Below are 20,476 nucleotides of genomic sequence, written 5' to 3' on the forward strand. Positions count from 1 at the left end.
GATCCAAAGATCCATCAACAATGTAAACTCCTGACTTAAGGATATCTGARAACTACTGAAAACCTACCTTCCATAATATAAATGAAAGCAGCAAAAACAAGGTAACACCAACTATTAAGCCCGTCCCAATAATCAGGACAGTAACACGGTATTTTGGCTTTTGGTGGTGCACTCCTTCCAAGTACACCTATAGAAAGAGGAAGATAAGTTCAGTGTTAGCTGATTCTAAAACAAACCGAGAAAGTGAACTAAATATTTGACTAATTAATAATATATTCATTTGCTGCATATAAATATGTATAGAATCCCACTGTATTAATTGCTGCTGTTTTTTCTATTTTAACTGGTCTATCACAAATTACTACTTAAAGACTTCTTACGTATGCAACTTGCTTGTCCTTGTGTAGTTCAATAACTTTTTCATTTTTTTCTGATGATGCTGTTGCTCTTACTTCAAACTTCAATGCTGATGCATCATCCTGATTAAAAAAAAAAAAAAAAACTTTTTAAAAATAATTTCAACACACTTAAACATAATCTCACATGAACATAAATGGCTTTTATGCCTTTTTCCAATCACAAAACAAATGAGTGCCAAAAGCAATAACAAAGCCTAGCTGGGTTTTACCTAATTCTAGATCCATACTGCTATTTTCAGAGAAATCCAGTTATGAGGCAGAATTAAATCTAATTGAGTTAATGACAGATGCGCTGTCTGGGGAACAGACATGATTAACAGAATTCTAGTTTCTATTTTGAGAGGGTTTTTTCCTATGTGTTCCTTTATTTAGGACCTACTGTATTAGTGATACTTAAAGCAGTGCTCAAACCAGCAGAACAATCCCTCTGCACTGATTGACCTCCTCATCGAAGAGAGAAGGTAAGACCCTGGCACTTTAGTTGATGCATTGCCTAAATTTTCTTCAGTATTAAAGTAGAACTATGTTCAGAACTTATATCTGGCTGTTCTGATTTTCTATGGAAATATATTTCAATGTTACCATCTTTAAATGGCATTTATCATTTCAAGAAGTTTAAATGTATTTTGACCTTAACAAAAGGATGCTACTTTGTAACATGCTTGAAATAATAGAACAGCAGTTGACAGAGTAGTATTAGATTATTCAGAATAAACTTAACACTTCAAACAATTTACAGTACGCAAGGCCAGGAGATACTGCCTTTATAATACGTATCATGAAGGGATAGACCAGTGTTTCTTCTGTTCAAGAATCCTTCCTCTTCATCAGATGAAAAATAAACTCTGATACATACTCTCAACTATTTTTCACTAGTTGTTCAGTTTCTCATATGCTGATCGTGGCCTCATTTGCAATTACTGTGTTGTACTACACAACCCAGCCAGAACAGGCAAAGCAATGCATGCTACAATGTAAAATGATAATATGAAATACATCTTTTCTGGTGACTGACATTTTCACAAATTGTCTTGAAACTCAGCATTTAAAATGTAACAAAACACATAACACTTAGCAGATTTCTTGTTAAACTACGATTAATCCAACTAATGTTAATATCTAGAAATGATATGCACAGACTATTACAAATATGCCTGAAATTGTCCACTTGAGAATTAAAAATGCATTACCATTTCTAAAAGTGAAGGAGTAGCCTCCAGATGCAACTGAACAGTTGCTTCTTTTCCACTTTCCATGTTTCCAAGCTTGCAGTGTATTTGTAAACAAAGACTGTCATTTTTCATGCAGTACTGTAGAGGGGGGGAAAGAATAAAACTTAACTTCATAAACCTTTTCTTGTCAGTAACTAGAGACATTTAGGAACTGAGTAAAATGAAAAACTATGTTTGTGCTTGACAAGTCAGGATGTAGTTCCTTGTACTGTTCCTTTAGATGTGCTTTAGCATAAAGGAACAGTACAAGGAACTATCTAACCACTATACAAGACAACAGGTTATATTTCTAAAAAAAACTAAATTGTTTTTAGACTAAGAAAAGTAACAATTGTGATAACTTGGTTGTAAGTATGGTAGTTTTTACACTATTAATTCAAATTAGCTTATTTATCAGGAGTTTTGTCAGGAGCAATTATATGATACCCAGTATAAACACTCTACCCAGTGTAATTGATGGGTCCTTAACTACTGCAGTGTGAGAGGGCACTATAGGTTGACAGTGCCATTTCACAGAGCTTTGAAGAAAAAATAAGTTAGCTTGTATTGCAAGACTGCAGTGCCCAAGTTCTGACTTGGAAGAAATACATCTGATATTCTAGTACATAGTCTCTCTCTCTAGCACCAGTGGATGTTTCTATAACTTGCTTGCTTAAGAGCCAAAAATTAAAATAGTTGAAAAAACGGTTTCTTTTACAATGAAAGTATTGAAATTGTAGTTTGTTTAAACGCATTCTAGTCCAGAGATTTTTACTAGAATAAATCCTAGAAAATACAACACTAGAATAGCAATTCTGATTCAGACTGCTTTGTCCAGTATCTGATCTCCAGCAGGGTCTGTAAGCAGATACTGAGGGATGAATAAAGAACAGGCCAGGTATGTATCATATTCTCCTAGATTGCCACGTATTTTCATCAGGAACTTCCTGTGTCAAGAATAATTTCAATATGTTCAGTAATTCTTCTTGATTTTTACTCCTGCTAACTTGTCTACTCTCTATTGCAATTTACTTATTTTTAGCAGTCACAATATCTGTCACTAGAAATTAGTTCTTTTGCTTTTCTTGAACGTAGTTCCTATTAGTTACATTTGATGGCAGTTCTTTGATATGGAAAAGGCAGTAAATATTTGAACTGTATGCTACCTATAATTGAAGTTAATACTGTTTCTTCCCACATAAATCATTTTCAATTTGTTATTGAATTTTATCTGCCATTCTATTGCCCACTCATCTAGCTACATAATTTTTCTGCAGTCTTGCTAAGTGAGTGTCATTGACTTCAGTGTCATTGCATCATTAATCAACTTTTTCATCTCAGTTGTTACCTCTTTTTCTTGGTCACTTACTTATGACTATACGGAACATCGCAGGTCCAGCATAAATCTTTGGAAGACTGCTCTAGTGACCTCATTACACAGAATACACCACTGGCTTAAAGCTCATTCGCACTGAGTAATCGCTCATTTCCCACTGCTGCCAAAAGACAGACCTTACCATTTGTCTCTTATCAGGTTTTGAAAAGAAAGTGACAAGATCCTTTAATATGTTTTCACTTTTCTCTGCTGCGTTACAATTTCTAGGATATTTAATATAGGAACACTGTCCAACAGTTGTCTGGAAATAAAAACAACAAAGTCAGTGCTTGTTTTTTGAACATCAGATAGTGATTACAGACACATTTCTGAAAAGCAAGATGCTCAAAAGGAATGTTAACTTGTACTCCCAAAATTCTAAAATACAGGGGGCTGAAGATGACCCTTCCTGCCTACTCTACCTCATCATAGCCAAATTTAACTTTTATACTTCCCTGTTGCACCTAATTACAGAGAACAATTTGGGAAGGAGATACAATAAGCCAGAGAGAGACTAGAGGTAATTTGCATTTCATTCATAGACTGCAGGCCCTATTTTAGTTGATTCTTACGAATATTGAAAGCCCTATAAAGGAAGGGCTGTGTATTACATGTTTTGCACAACCACAAGTGTTCTGTTTYGTGTGAGATAATTACGCTTGATGGACTAGAGTCTTTAAAATATTGTAAAAGGCTACACAATACAGAAGTTTTCTGATTCTTTTTTAAATGCACTGTATTCTACTATTTACAAAGTGTTCCATGCTACAGCAGGAAAGATCTAACATGCACAATACACAGATTCATGCCTAGGATCAAGCTTTGCACAGATAGATTTATTGCATTCAATGGGACTCTGGTAAGAATCTGAAGTATTACACAGGTTTGAAAGAAATGGAAAATTGAATACATATGTAACATGTACCCCTGCTATGCTCTGCTTTTCTTCATATAATTCATATAGTTAAAAAAAAATGAAATAACGTGTGCTTACCTTGATATCCAGCAAGTTGAATAATTTGAAGTTTTTGGGAGGAAAGGCATTCGGTACCATGACCTCCAAGTTTATATTTGGAGCCATGCTTGGTCCTGCACTGATAACCTTGTAAGGAAGAGTGTTACATGTTTGGAGCTTTAGTTCATGGTAGCTGTTCAATTAACAAATCCATGTACAGAAAGTATAAATACAAAACTTTCACAGCTTTGAGTAGCACATACTGTTATGTTGCCATAGTTCAGGTTTATGAGTAATTTCCAGTTCTATATGATATCCATATGATAATTCCTTCAAAAGTATTTCTTGATTGGAAAAAGTGGCAAGTGAGAACTGCTTTACCACATTCAATCCTGCTTGCATAAGTATTTTTTTTTTTCTCTGACTATTCAGTGGAATAGTGTTCAGGACAAGGAAGTGTTCAAAGAGGGATTTAACACCCCCTTCCTATTACTACTAAGTGGGAATTGGTCACTCYGTACTTTTAGAAATTTCTCTTACTGAGCATACACAGTCTTTAGAGACACTAGAAATCTAAGCCTTCATATTCAAAAAATGCATAACAGATTTTACAAAGTAAAGCTCTTACATGGAAAGTGAAGTTGATGTTCTCTTTCATGCAAGTAACTGGTGAATCTTTCTCATTCGTTCCATAAACAAATGAAGCTGGTGTTACAAATCTACAACAGTTTAGAAATTGTTAATTAATAGAAATACTATATATCATTAGTATAGCATTCTTGTCCATATCAACTGCAGTAATATTGATCCTAAGAGAAAAAATGCCTGGATTTGCATTTAAGTAAATGCAGGGACATTGAATAGAAGTGCTCTACCTTTGTACCCTTTCCTCTTAAAAAGGCAAAAGAATTGGAAAAGTCAGAATCCCTTTCACCAAGAAACTATGCTCCATGAATGCCCCACAGCAAACTAGAATATAGTCAATGGTAAGCAAGGAATCTGAGTATTAAGGGGACACAACATCATGATCTAGTTTTACAGTGGAAAGGCTTCTATGGAGCAAAGTGAGTACCATGATAAGAAACGGTTGCTCATCTCTTCTATCTCCAGCTGAGGTATCTTTTGTTTCCTTAGTAGTCGGATTTCAGTCCTCTCCATCTCCAACTTAAGTTTTCAAGATTCATTTGCTTTTTCAAGAACTTAGACTGTTTGTTCAAGATGATTTTAAGAAAGCAAGCCATCAACAGAAAGTTGCTATAAAAGTCTGATATATCTTTAAGTTTTGTTCTTGAAACATTTAATTGGACAGCCAAATACAGCTGCAAAACTCACTGTGCTAGAAGTAATAACTCATGCCATCTGTTACTGGAATAACTGATAAAATAGCTATTTTGGTTCTTAGATTAGCATTCACTTATATTCAGTGTATAAGACTGTGCAGGTTTTCAAAATTCAGTCATAATGCGGTGTGTGTGATTAAGTGTTCGGAGGGGTTTCTCACATAAGAAAGAGTCAGATTCTGGTATCAATGCTTCATTCATAATATCGTTCAGATTTTTTTTTTTTGGAAAAACCCTGACATAAAAATATCCGTCCTAGTCCTTTTTTAGTTTTGAAATAAACCTTAAGGAAAACTAGATGAAGTACTAATTTTGTACTCTTACTCAATACCTCTTTCTATCAAAAAAAACTCCAGTCTTTTGAAAGAATAATCAGGAGAGAGGTCCAAAGTACTGTACTATTGGTCTCACCTCACAGTAATAGGGAAAATAGTGTGTGCACGTGCRTGTATATATATGTACATATGTGTGTGTATACATATACATATATATATATATGCGCGTGGACACACACACATATAGAATCGGTAAGGTTGGAAGGGTCCTCTGGAGATATATATATAYAGCAGACCCTGGAACAGCTGTGCCATCTCATTCTCAGAATTTTCAGCTATCTGATRTTTCTACTTACAAACTTCAGGAATTTATACAATTAACAGGACAACAGTTCTATAGATGTATATGTGTAGCCATAGCTGGCTGACTTACCCATGAGCATTTAATTCAATCTCATATTTTAGAGGTACAGCTAAAATTAGTGTGTTATCCAGCAAAGTGTTCACATCTTCATTTTTACTATTAAAAAAGAGAGAAAAATGAGTTTAGAATAGTGTCATATGCTATACACACACACATACATATATATATTACATATATATTTCTATGAACAAATATTAAAGATATATCTTCCAGATTATTAAAACAAAAGCACTTAATTGGTAACATTACCAAAGAACATTTTATAGTGGCAGAAATCTGTTCATTATTTAAATAGCTATTATCTGGGTTTTTTATTTTGTAATTTCCATTTCTCTATAGGTTTGGCAATAGATGTCATTTCTTGCACTTATGTTTTACTAAATCTTTCCAGAGTTCCCTATTCTGTTTTCCAAAGCTAGAAATATGTTTCATTCAATAGAGAAATTTTTAATCAGACTTTACCAGGTAGCATTAATGATGATGTTAAGGTCATCTTCTGCTCTAGTAAATGAGCTTGCATCCAAGAGGAAAGTAAAATCCAGCTGTGGAACAAATGAAACTTTTTTTACATCAAATGATAATGTATTTTAACAGTTTTAATGAAAATGTTTTATTAAGATCATTTATAATTTCCTTAGTTCCAAAGTCTTTTAGAAAGACTTCTACTATCTATTTGACCTCCCATATTTGTTCATCGTTTTAGTCAACTTAACTGTCTAGAAAGCCAAGTGCAATCAACTGATGCAATGCAATCTCTTAATGAACTATTCCAGAGAATGTTTAAGCAACTAACTTTAAAAAGAGCAGAGAGCTTCAGATACTAGCGTGATAAAAGATGACATTCATTTTTCAAACAGGTTTTCTCTCCCTCATTCTCAACTAGTGTTCCTCCCCCCCCCACCAAAAAAAAAAAATCTACTAAAATATTTAGAACATTTTGAAAGCTAGGAACCTCATGCATAGTTTACCTTTGATTTTTGATCTACATATAAATAGCCAATGCTGCACTCAAGTTTCACTGCATGAATTTCTTTATCCAATACGTCACAATGTATCTGTTTTTCTTCCTAAAATAAAGGACAAATTATTAATGATTMAAAAATATTTTTCAGACATTAAGATTTAAGACATTTAAAGACATTTTCAAATATGCATACAATAAAACTAGGTGTGCTGAACTAGGTGTTTGTTATTTTACTGATGCAAATATATTTACTTCTAGTCATGACTACTCTAACAGATCCTTATACTGATTGATTTAAAGTATTACTTCACATTCTATTTGCTAATAATGAAGCTGAGATGTATGCATCAGGCCCACTCAAGTTTAAAACTGACCACTGAAGGGAGTTGGGCGTGGTGGGAGGAGTGTAGGGAATTCTACGCAAATACCTAAGAAATCAGTTATCCTAAAAAGGTGGAAAGAGAGAACAATTTGATTTGTGACTTCTTCATAAGATTACACAGCCTTCAGAATCTGTGAAAAAGATCAGCTTCAACAAGATCTTTTTGATTACTGATAATGGGACCACGTGAGACAAAAAATAGCAGTAACATCCTGAAGTCTTAGAAACCACCTCTTTTTGTTCAGTTGTTACCAAAATATCTTATTACTAAAATTATTTAAAAGTTACCTAAATTGGTCAAATTGCATCTATTCTGTGGTTCAGGCAGCTAGAGGTCTAAGAATTTCAAAACTTTAGTTTTCAGGTTTTTTGGATGTTCTAATTGTCAATATCTAAAGGAACTGAACAACATATAATCCATATTTTGCAATATTAAAAGATCACTATTTCAGAGTTTTTTTTTTTTTTTTTTTTTTTTTTTTTTTTTTTTTNTTCTTACCAGTTCTGAAACTCTGATGAAATAAAGCCCTTTAGGGATTTGAAGGTGGAGGACAGTTTCATATGCATCATCTCCAATATTGAGCAGAGAAACATTCAACAAAAATGTTTTCGTACTTCCAACTACAAGGTACGTTTTCTTATCATTAGGCCTATAAAAATAATGATCAGAATATAACTGAAAGAAAATGTGAAGAACACCACAATGTGAAAAACAATATAGAGCTTATATGCAGAAAAATAACATCCACTGCTCCTTTAGTTAACTTCATTTTGCTCTAGTATCTGAAAAAAATCTCAGCCGGAGATTATGATCATTCCTGAAGGCATTACAACAGTTAGATGATGGTCAGCTTGTACCTTTTGTATATTGTGATATCGTACCTTTTAAGCTCTAAGGCTATTAATAATGTGAGAGCAGGAAGGGTGCTATCGAGCCAATCGGGTTCTGCCTTTTATAGGTTCCTTCGTTTACAGAAGACAGTAGCAATGTGCTACTGCTACAGTATTTTCAGGTATTTTCAAAATACCTGAAATATTTTCAAATAATATTTTCAAAATTCAATCCTTAGAGAGAGGTACCATGAAGCCTCTGCCCCCCAATTTCAGTACTTAGATGTGTTAAAGAGTACTATGTCTCAGATGATTTACAGTTCTGCTCCAATATATTACGTGAACATGGATATGCACTTTATATAAAAAATGAGATAGTAATTTAAGTTCTTTCATATTATTATTATTTCATCTCTCTGGTCACTGTCCTCAGCTCTCTTTAGTCAAGGTATAGGATTGAGCTAATATGGAACAGGTCACAAGGAGGGTAAATGAACATGTCTGTCCTAGGTTCTATGTAATGTTCTGTAATCATGTTACAAGTAGAGATAGCCTCTGAGGGTCTAAAAGTAAACTTCACCTTGACATTAAAGTTTAATTAAGACTTGTAGAAAGCCTGCCTAGAAATAGACATTTATCAGATATTCTGGCTTGAAACCAAAGCATTAGTCACTGAACACTTTTGGGAAAGGAGCTGGCACTTAGACAAGTAACAGAAGGTAAAAGCACTGCATAAGCAGATAGGTTCCAAGACAAAAGCAAATTAAAGCAAAACACAATGTTAACATTTCAGTAGCTTGACCTTAGTTTAGTTTAGTTTAAATTTTAAAGCTGTTTTACTACAGTTGTCTATTTACCATTCACCTTTCATTTATACGTTACCACTGAATTTGTTAACACAACACTGTCACAAAGATGCCCACCAGTTTTAACACACAGCTGCACAACAGCACCAGGTACGCATCTGGGACTACAACAAAACTTAACTGCAGCATTTCCCTGGTAATCATAGTTCATTCAAAAATGCATGATGTGGACTAGAAAATTACAGAGCAGGCCAGAATCCAAGGAATTTAAAGAAAGCATGAAAGTCTATACATGAAGACTCATAACTTTGTAACTAAGGCATTACAGTGCCCCTACTTGATTTCATTCTTTTCRAATTAAAACTGTTTGTTTTCCTGTTCCTGGAAAATGGATGCACACTTCACACTTCGTTGAGATATTTAGCCTATTTATTTACACTTAAAAGCTGCAGTTGTTTTCCAGCACCTAATGCCAAACAAGTATGTTGCGATCTTTTTTCCTTTCTTAGAGCTTTAAAGTACTTAAATGGATTGCTAATATCACAGATGAAAATGCTGCAAATTTTTTCCCTGAAAAGCTCAAAATTATTAAAATGAAATAGTCTTAAAGCCTCAGGAAAACGAAGGGTTTAGGACTTATGCTATAGGCCTTATTCTGGGAGCAATAAGGATGAAATTGTTAGTGCTCAGAATCACACTGGTGTGATTAATCAGTATTACATGATTGTCATTATCTTTGTGTGTCATTCTGGGTTAGTCTAAGACATAAACTTAGTATTTTGATTAAAACAGAATCAACTTTAAGAGTGATAAATTACACAAGMAAGCCCAGGTCACACGCAAAATATGTAACGAGCTGAAATTCACAAGTACTACTCTGGTTTTGCACACCATCCTTCCTGCTTCTAAGCATAGTTTTGAATAAATAAAAGGTTGGGATGATAAAATATTAAAATCAAATAATTAAAAATTATCTTGAGTAGAAATAATGGTACATGGTTTAAAACTTTAGAAAGATCATATTAAGTATATCTCACAGGGAACCATTTAGTATAGTATAGTTTACTACATAAACTATATCGTTTACTATAGTACAGGTTCTGCAAGACTCTAATCTGAATTATACTTAAATACTTTGACAGCATTAATAATCTTGCATGATACTATAATTTAAACAAAGATAAATAATTGGAAGGAACAGGAAAAATTGAAACATACTGAAAAGAATCTAAAAAAGATAAGGATGTAAATGGAAAAATGCAAACAAAATCAGTTTTGGAAAATGCAAGCTAGTTCACGTAAGGAAAAACCTCACAAAATACCCAGCCATCTGTGGTTTCAAACAGCAATATAAAACTGAAGATATAATATTCTTAAGTAATTAAGGAAAAAAATGAATTATTTTATAATTGAAATACTAAATAAAATAATCTTTTAGTACAAAGCTGAAGTATCTTCCTTTGTACAGCACAAGTACACAGTATCTTCATGACAGTAGCAGAAGTAATTGATAGCTTGTCAATTTAACGTAGTTATGCAGTCTACCTATTGAATGCACATTGACCTCTCTATCTTAGCAAATTTATGTATGAAAGGTAGTACTACAAGTTCACCTTTTGGTCAAGCAGATGTGCTTTATAGGCTGTAAAATCTTCTAATTAGCAAGAATAGTTGAATTATATATATTTCTATTACATTTCCTGGAAGATTTATAATTTAGAAATACTCTTCAACATTATTCCTTGTATTTTTCTGGGGAGTCCATAGTATACTTTTATGAGTTAGTTTTCTTTATGTACAAAAAATTAAGAAGCAATTTAGATAAAAATCTTATTGAGCCTCTTTCTGCAAATGAAAGCTACATTATACTTACTTTGGAAAAGCAACTTTTCCAGAAACTCTCAAGTCAGCAGAACAATTTTCTTGTGAGCAAAGCCTTGCAAAAAAGAAACAAAAAAAACCAAAAAAAAAAAAAAGCATTTTAGTATACTCAGTATACTGAGTAAAAATATTTCCATTAAAAAAAAAAATCTGTCACCTTGTTACCTAGTATCTGTAATTCAGTAATAGTCCTTGCTCACAAAAACAACTCTTTCAGGCTCCAATTTGCCATTTTTGGAACACATTCTGTGCATCCGGTATAACAACATTCTATACCAGTGCTCAGTCTCTCGCATTAAACCAGTGGCTTGGCATTAGCGAACTTTAGTACATAAAAAGAGCAGAGCACTTTAGTGGATCCAAAACAGAGGTCTCTGCAATTTCCCCTATGATATGGAATAGTAAGTCTYGCAAGAGAGTTTTATTACACAAACTTTACTTATCGTATTGTAGATTTGATGAGCCTAGAGATACCATGGGTTGGTTGTATCAGTGCCTTGGTTATCAGTATTCCACAGAGCACAGTTATGTCCCTATATTCCACAAGAGTCTGTCTCTCTCTCAGACTGTGTGGTTCCTAAAACAAAATATTGGATGAAGACCAAAGGGAAAAAAATGCCATTTAAAAGGAGCTTTCAGATAGCTCAAAGTTCCGTTTGTCAACTATATCTGAATTATGTGAAGCTTACTGGTTGTGAGAAGTCATAATATTTGTATGACCATCTGGTCTTTAAAAGTTCAGAGCATTCTGTCTTTTGCTTAAGTCAGAGTAAAAGCCTCTTAAGTTTGAGGGGGAAAAATGTCAATTTCATATTCATTTAAGGATACAGAAAACACTGTTCCCCTCTGACTGCTTTTGAAAAGCTGGAGTACCATCAAAATTAATATTTCAGTAACATTATTGAAATAGTTTAATACAAACACGATTTGGATATTTAACACAAAATTCATTTTAAAGGTCAATTTTATACTGGAAAGTGACTCATCCTGTGTAGCTGAAGTTATAAAACAAATTCCAGAAATATATTTTAAAGGACRAATTGCATACCTGTGTGCTCTGAGGTGCAAATATATATAAAATTTGCATACTTTGCATATTTTATATATATATTTTTATATATATATATACACACACACACACACACACGTACATATACATGTATATATTTACACACATTTTTATTTATATCTGATGYTATGTATTCTTGAAAGTTCTCTACACGCATCTCTTTTTTTAATCATAATATAAATTAGATACAGGCTCTACAAACAAAATTAATCAAAATTAAGCATTTCACATCTTTCACATGCTATTACTATGTGAAGTTTCTCTTATCTGAAGACTAAAAYGTGAATATTTGTTTATTGCATTTGAAAAAAAATTCATACACTAACCTTGCTTTTTATAATATCTTTTTCTTTTCTCCTTTGAAGAACTGGTTGAAGTGGTAAAAATTCTTCATTGCTTCTTTTCTGTAGAATATGATGCCCCAGATGATAACTTGCTTCAACATGTATAGGAGTCAAGATATCCCTTACATCTTTCTATGAAAATTGGAAACCTAATGAGTTAATCATATAAGACAAACATGTATGCATATGTTTTAAAGATAAAAATCCCTAGAACTAACCTGAAGAGAAACACTTATTTATTACATGTAAAATAATTTCCTCAGCCATACTGCTCGTGTAGTTTTCCAGCCATCTTAGTCACTTAAAAAAGTAATATTAATATAGAAACGCGTAATACATTCAATGACGGCACCAGGCATTTCAGAACTGAAGATGTTTGACTGAACAGCAACCTATCTTACTTTACTCAACAATACTGCTTTACATACCTATGGAATGCTGTACTGCTCAATTACAAAAATAGGCAAAAATTCCAGACAAAAAGAATGGATATTTATGTATGAAGTCAAAAGGAGTTTTCCCACATTACTACTACATTAGTTCATGACTGTATTTTATTTTTCTGCCTTTATATTTCCTACTTCATACTAAGAAGATTAAACTCCTCAATAAATGACCATTTCAACCTGAAACCTTGACTGTGTAGAAATGTTGCAAATCAGAGCCCAAATTATCCACTTGTGAAAACAGAACAGCTTGAAGCACAGAGTACTACAATAGCAAACCTGATTAAATTATTCCCTAAGTGTATGAGATAGACAGCCACTGATTGTCCCTCCACATGGCCACTACTTTAATTCTTATCTACAAGCTTGCTTTGACCAAATCGCATGTTATCTAATTCATAATAATTTTCCACAAGGTCTTCTCTGCATCTGCTTTATATTACTTTCATTATACTAATTAGCTGTTAATTACTCTTTACGCAAAAAATGTAAAATGTACATGATCTCTTGCAAGGACTGTACTTGACAGACATTCACACTTACTTAACTTAGCAGCTTCATACAAGTGCAGAAGCCTCAGTGAGGGGAAGGAGAGTTACATAATGCTACAATGAGGAATTTGAAAGAAAACTGAGTTATACTGAGGAAAAATTCTAATGACAGACTACAGGAATGATAAGCCACATCATGTTCTTCCTCCTACACAAATACTTGCTGACGCTGGTAAAGCAAGCTGTACAAGGTCAGCTGTCAGTCAGATCTCTCTCAGCACACAAAACTCTAAGTGGGCAATTTGCCACTGCTGCTTTAAGTAACATTCACTTAGGTACAGCTACCAGTTGAGATGCATCTGGGCAATCTTCCAGTAGATAGCAGAGGCTTTCCTTTCTACCCTGAAACTTTATCTTGAAGAACTGTTTTTTAATGATGTCATAAACAAAACATAGCAAAAGGAGAGAAGAAGAAAAATACATGGGAGTCTTTTTCTGTGCAGGTTTTATGTAGTTGTAGAATATTAAGTCTGTTTTCCAGCTTCTGCCAACTGTACCAGTCACCCTGACAGATGCTGGTTTGCTACTTTAAAGAAAAGGCTAGACAAACTAGTCCATTATTTTATTACCCTTCCCCCCGCAAATATTCCTTGTCCTTAATATTTCTTTAAAGAWTTTTTTCCCTTTAATGAGGTCTTACAGTAGCTTAATCTAGTACTTCTGAGTTTACCATAACGTGGTTCCTCCATGTCCACTGTTTTTATTGTTTCACCGTATATTAGGATTTCAAGTTCTTCCTGTTTATCCTCCATTTGTTTTGTTGGTCTAGGATGTTTGGCAGATGGATTCATTTTATTTTTTTCTAGTCCAACCAATGGCCTTATAAATGTTCTAAGCCTTGTTCAGACTGTGATTGTTTCTCCTTTCAAGATAGATCCCTCATTCACACTTCAGAGGCATTAATCAAAACAGAATTATCATTTCCTCTAGGCCAACAGTGACCTTGAGACTACTGGGGGTTATAATCTTACCGACTACATTCTTATTAACTTGGAAACAAGTCTGTACCATCCTTAATCTCAAGGGACTGCTGCTGCTGTTGGTTGGATCCTCTGCTTTTGAGGATATCAATGGCCAACTTCCTCCTGCAGCAAAGCTAGTATGTCTGTTGCTGGTGTTGGTACAGGCCTCCCCATCTAGCTGGCATCTTATCTTGCAGGTTTCCAAAAGCATCCTGCTGAATACACATTTCCTCTGCAACGCTTCTATCTCTGTAGCTTCTCTTCCTAAGCAATTCTACCAGCAGGTTCCATATGCAACAAGAGTTTTTTCTACATCTTCGCCTTCAAAAATAGAGAACTGAAACTACATTCACTACAAATGCAGTCTAGGATTCAGGTTGAGATGTCCAGGAGAAGGGTATGTATCTGTACAGCCTTTACTYGTAAGAGAGGGAGAGTAGAGATCATTTGCTGGCACAGTGCACATTCTTCATTAGAACTGTTCAGCTCTAAATACATTATCCACTTTTCCACATCTGATTCTCTAACCAAGTATTTCCCTACATGAGTGCTGCCTCCCTCGCAGGGAGAAACTGAAGAATTCCAAACAGGTATTCTTGTTTACGCCCTGCTAGCGGACCTTTGGCTCCTTGCAACAAATTCACAAAACAGACCACACAATAAACCTCAGACTGCAGACTCACTTCTAGCAATCGATTGATTTCACCTCCAATGGAACAGTAATGAGCTCCTTTCTTATCAGGTAAGTCTACCTTTTCCACTCACAGTAAGGAGMGCAAGACCTTAGATATGTTCTTTGAAATGGTTAAAAAATACATAATAAACATTCTCTATGTAATTATTAGTTTAAAGGGCTTGCATTAAGGAATAAGGTACGTATTAAAGTCCTGTGAGAATCATTCAGTAGAAAACATATGCTATACCATGTCTTCTTGGTGGATACAAAACTGGCCTCAATCTGTGATCTGCTTTCTATAAAATAGGGTGGAAAAAAAAGGCTAGAAATGCTTATATTCTTCATCACTGTGATGATTATTATGCACATTCTTGCTGACATAGGAGGTGACAGGACCATTGATTTTCCCATAAAAGMTGAAAAAGCACCGGAACAAAAAGGTATTAATCGTGGAAGTCATCAACACAAATATTGTACTTTGCTAATTATGTAATAGAGCTGTAAATGAAATACAAGTTATTTTGAAGCAGATGTCCTTTTAAAGGAGAGCAAAGGCTTTACAGTACACACCGAAGATTACATTACCCTCATAAATGCTGGATGCTCTTTGCAGGCAATGTTCTTGCTAAAAATCTTTATATTTCCAGAGGTTGTATCAGATGTTCCATTGGAAGAAAAATAAAATCTTGCTTGTGTATCCACTCTTCTGTTCACATCCACACTCAGATTATAAAACAAAACTGTAAAATTAAAATCAGGGAAAAATTATAAAAACTTTTAGGCATAATAATTTTCATGAGTTTATGATAGAAATTGTATCTTCTGACTCATATTCTCTTGAGAATGTTCCATAATATCAACCTCAAAATGCTCCATTTAAAAATTCCCTGAGACAAATCCACCCCTAATGAAAGCTTCAARCCCTCTGCAAATTGATCGCGTAGTGATTGATCCCAGTTGCATGCTTTAAATGCAGCTTGTTTTAGCAAGTTATATTTATATTTTTCCACCAGAATCTGTTTAAACAAAACCTGCTTCAGTTACTTATGCGGCTGACTTTGCCATAAGCTTTTAATTTTTCATTTTATACTGAACTCAAATTAGTGGATTATTAAATACCAATATTATTATTTTCTAAATAGTTTAATTTCTTATTCAAATGAATACATTAACTGGATTTTTTTTTCAAGTAGCTTACCAATATAGCCGGGTACCTCTCGTCCTGTGTACGTAAAGCATATCTTTAAATTCATGCAGATGGCAGGCTGGTCATTTTCCATGCAGTTCAAATTAGTCCGATTTATTGAATCAGGGTGTTTTAAAAAAGCATCAACAATTATCACTGGTTTTGTTCTAAGAATACAAAAGAGTTAACATTCAGAAAATGCTTCAGAATCAACTCTTTAGAATCTATTGCTTATGTTTTAAAATGATCATTTTTAAGTTATCTTCTTAAATTATGCATTTTTAAGAATCCAAATAGCTGTGTGTGAAATTTTTATTGCTTCAAGGAATTTAAGAATGGTATTTTCCTTTTTTCCAAGATGCTTAGTTGAACATACCAGTTATAGAGCACTCTAAAGTTTAATGACTGAAGTCCAAAACACCATGAAGAGCAGCATGAAGTCAAAACATTTAACTAACTTTTTTTAATTACATCTAAAAATCTACAATTAAATCGCATGATCTTTAAGCACTGAAATGTATCAACCTCACCTTAGCAACACAGCAGAATTGGAAAGAAATGCACCAACTGCTACATCTGTACAAATAAAAAAGATAGATAAGCATCTTTACTCAACAGGAATTACTTCTCAGGTACTCACATTTTGTAGTACGCTCATTTTTGGACAACATTAAAACAGTTTGTCCATTATTTATTATAAGGGATATGTTAATATTTAAAGATGTACTCATCTGTATAGAAAAATGATTCCTCAAACACTTGTTCCCTGTCCSTTAAAGCTGCATACTAATTTGTCTGGACATGCAGATATTGGTAACATGATAATTTGATGCCAAGTTTAAGTGACTGACAACAAAGTACCATTTAGCTAAATAGGAGGTCCTTGCTTCCCTTGTAACTCAAGTATTTACTTTTGCTGTATATATACATACCTAGCTATAGTAAAATTGAATATTTTATATTTTTATATATATATATATGAAGCGTGTATATGTATATATATTCATATAAAAATTATAGATAGATACATATAAACAAGTACAGATTTGTTATTTTATTCCAAATTAACTGAAAATTATTCATGTAATAAGGGAAGAAATATACACAGCACAGTTTCTCAAGTGAGGAAACAGGAGTAAACTTTTCTGATGAGTCTAAGTGATGAGAACAGAGCTCCCTAAAAAGYAACAGCAGATGACCTGAAAGCATAAACTACCTGTTCACTTCCTGTAAACCCAGCATTACAAACTCACATTTCTGTAGAAATTTAGCACACAAAATGCAGTTTATGATAACTTTATGCTTTTATATTCATAGTGGCAGGACAGACAGTAACTGATCTGACGTAACACCTAACTGTAAAAYGTCAAAATATTTTGACAATATGCTTGACACAACGAGTAAATTTTTGAAGCTAGCCAAGCTGCTTCATACCAAATTCTGTGCACTTGTGTTACACCCATAGTGTATGTAAGTCCATAATGTTCCTAATCTGGTACTCTGAACCCAGTGGCGAGATTATTTTATTGWTGATGCACACCCTGAGAGACATTGAGCTAAGCAAGTTGTGACAAGATCCAGACTACATAAAGACATACACAATTTTCAGGTTAGCACACTAACCTGAACACCAGATATACTTCCAGTGACCAAACTAGCTCACTATGACATTAGTAGATAAAGTGGTTATCATAAAACTAAAAATCAGATTTTTTTTCCTCCTCTGCACTATGCATTATCATTATCTTTCTGAGCCCTTCAATAACAGTTAGGTGACCGTAAAAAATTGACTACTTGCCCTCAGATTTACCCCATCATTTTCTTTCTTCACAAAATGCAAGATGTGACATGTCATCTTAATAACAGATTTTGCTCTTCGAAGGACTAATAAGAAGCATGGTTGGGTTGTTCCCTATTCATTTCTACTGTCATATAAACAAAAATAAACACAATTGTTTAATTCACCTTGATAACCATTGTTATCTGCATCAATGCCACTTGCTATGGATTGTCCAAACATGCTTAAAGCATTACTGACATGATGTCCTTGTATTCTCTGAAGGAGAGGGGAAAAAGAAAAGAAAATTATTCTTGGAAAGCACAATAATCTTGTTTCTGAAGACAGGTACTTGCCTGTGAATGTATAATATTCCTACATTGCTGCAAATACCCCATAAATCCTGTCCGAAACCTCCAAAACATTTTCTTTGTTATAGGTTATATACTATGACTAGAAATTACAGGCTAGGTAAACATATTCTGGAATTCAATTGTTTTAAAGTAATTCAGCTGTTCTGAAGGTTAAATTACAGAAGAAAGTCCCAAATTTGAATTTAAGGCTGAATACTTTTTTTTTAAATAATAGAAAAAGCATACCTGTGAAAATGATGGAGTTATTCCATTTTCCCTGCCATTGTATATATAAATAACTCCTCTTAGATTATCTTCCTGTGGAGCCCCAATTGCTACATCTGTAGAAAAACAGTTTAATGAGAGCTACTACTAATTTTTGAAGTCTTTATGTTACATGCATATTATATATTATTTGTAGAAGGTCTTCAGATTTTTATAACTTTTTCAGCAAGAGAAATCAGCGGACTGTACCCTCCATATAACAAATGTAGATGCACTTACAACAAATATACGTCTACACCACTTGAAAGCAGAGATCTAATCCAGTAATCTGAGAAGTGGATGCTGTACAGCTGTGTAATTTGTATACATCTGATTTTGACCACGGTTGTTTTCATAACAACCTCAGAGTGACCGCTGACTTTGCCTCTTGGAGGAAAATGGAAGGGCTTCTGGAACTACTTGGTTTTGAAAAGGGACTCATGATATCAAGAAAATGACTGTATAGTTTCTGTCCTCTTATACTCATGCTGCAGACAGAGCTCAGGTGGTTCTCAGTCATCCCAAGGACAGTTCACAAGTCTTGCTCAGCACCTTCATGATCCTGGCAGTGACTAAATTCACAACTTGCATCTTGCCTTCATCTCAGATTTTCCCAGACACCTTCAACTCTGCTTCTGAAAGTATGTGACCTTGAGTAGTAAGTGTCTAATCTTCTACGCAAAAATAACTGGACTGCAAAGTACAGTCTGGATCATCCCCAGGCTTGTTTTGGTATTTATGCTTTGAATAGATCTAACAGGTTCAGACACTAGATCTCTCACTCTCAAAATTCTGCTTTCTTTCAGAAGGGATCATTAAGTAGCACTTTGTATTTAATAGTCTAGTGATTAGAAAACTCATTCCAGAAATGAAATTTGGACTACACGCAGTCCTCAGCCTGTGGAAATGCAAACCCATCTCTCTCATATCAAGATAGAGCACTTGCTATCTTGTGAAATGTGTGGCATTGAGCAAACACGATACATGCTGCAGAAGAAGGACCTTGCCTGTATAACTGCTGCATAGATAACTTAGCTGTGAGCAGGGAGTCTTGGTCCTGGTACTTGCTTTCAATACTGTTTCCATATCTAGTAAGYGTAAAAATACATAAACTAGCCTGACCAAGATGACCCAAATCCAGGATCTCTCATGCAGCATAAATATCCTAAGCATGGGATAAAAGAACAATACCTTTAACTTGTATTTATTTCCATAAACAGGTGGAAAAATAAGGGTTTTCTGGATTTTTAAAAATTAAAACCTAAAGAGTTAGAAACACATACGTGGGTTGTTCATACTGTAGTAAAAAGCAAAATTAGATGTACCAACAAAAATGTTCTCTTACATACAAACGTAAGTATTATGGAAAAATAACCCCTGCAACTTTCTATTCCAAACACTTCACTGGGGCATCTATGACTCCACAGAAAAACCTTGAATCGTGTTATTCTATATAATACCTTCATAATACCTTCTGACAAAAGGACATTTTAAAATACCCAAAGGTATGCAATGAAAATGACAGTTTTTCTACTGCATCAGTAAGATACCTTTCACAGTTGTTTTGTAAAATATTTTTACTCATACAATCCTCTACATTTCTGTTTTTACTTCTCATTTGCCTCCACATCTGAAATACATGTCTGCTAAGACTTGATACCGCCATTCCACCTACCCAAGATGGAAATACGACACAGAATAAAATACATATTCCATGTCAACTTAGGCATGAAGCTTTGTTACCACAGAATTCAACACTGCTGTAAAAACAATCAACCCCCCTCCTTTTTTATATATATATTTTGGCAATATCTTAATATCTGAACTGACACCAAAACCTCTTTATACAAGGCATTTTGCAAACATTACACAACAGAGCAGAACATATAACAATGTAAAGTGCTTATAAAATAAAAATACAGGAAAGCAGATTGTTTCAACAATAGCAAGATACATTCACTTTAAATTAGAAAATAAACTTAATT

At 34.0% G+C, this 20,476-nt stretch overlaps 1 protein-coding gene across 1 annotated transcript in view; it reads right to left on the reverse strand.

Moving 5' to 3' along the window:
• ITGA4 (integrin subunit alpha 4) overlaps window positions 1-20,476 on the reverse strand; it is a 42,569-nt gene that overhangs the window by 2,831 nt on the left and 19,262 nt on the right. The window contains exons 11-27 of the mRNA XM_085322024.1: window positions 18,474-18,568; window positions 18,063-18,153; window positions 16,628-16,673; window positions 16,110-16,264; window positions 15,497-15,651; window positions 12,259-12,408; window positions 10,856-10,932; window positions 7,845-7,995; window positions 6,968-7,066; window positions 6,462-6,541; window positions 6,009-6,095; window positions 4,589-4,679; window positions 4,000-4,107; window positions 3,148-3,267; window positions 1,610-1,729; window positions 381-479; window positions 68-187 (exon numbers count right to left, since the gene is read on the reverse strand). Of these exons, the coding sequence (XP_085178150.1) occupies window positions 68-187; window positions 381-479; window positions 1,610-1,729; window positions 3,148-3,267; window positions 4,000-4,107; window positions 4,589-4,679; window positions 6,009-6,095; window positions 6,462-6,541; window positions 6,968-7,066; window positions 7,845-7,995; window positions 10,856-10,932; window positions 12,259-12,408; window positions 15,497-15,651; window positions 16,110-16,264; window positions 16,628-16,673; window positions 18,063-18,153; window positions 18,474-18,568 (1,844 nt within the window). The remainder of the gene's footprint in view (window positions 1-67; window positions 188-380; window positions 480-1,609; window positions 1,730-3,147; window positions 3,268-3,999; window positions 4,108-4,588; window positions 4,680-6,008; window positions 6,096-6,461; window positions 6,542-6,967; window positions 7,067-7,844; window positions 7,996-10,855; window positions 10,933-12,258; window positions 12,409-15,496; window positions 15,652-16,109; window positions 16,265-16,627; window positions 16,674-18,062; window positions 18,154-18,473; window positions 18,569-20,476) is intronic.

The sequence above is a fragment of the Rhea americana genome, unplaced genomic scaffold, assembly GCF_003343005.1.
Source record: "Rhea americana isolate MKP2758 unplaced genomic scaffold, rheAme1 scaffold_12, whole genome shotgun sequence".
Classification (NCBI taxonomy): domain Eukaryota; kingdom Metazoa; phylum Chordata; class Aves; order Rheiformes; family Rheidae; genus Rhea; species Rhea americana.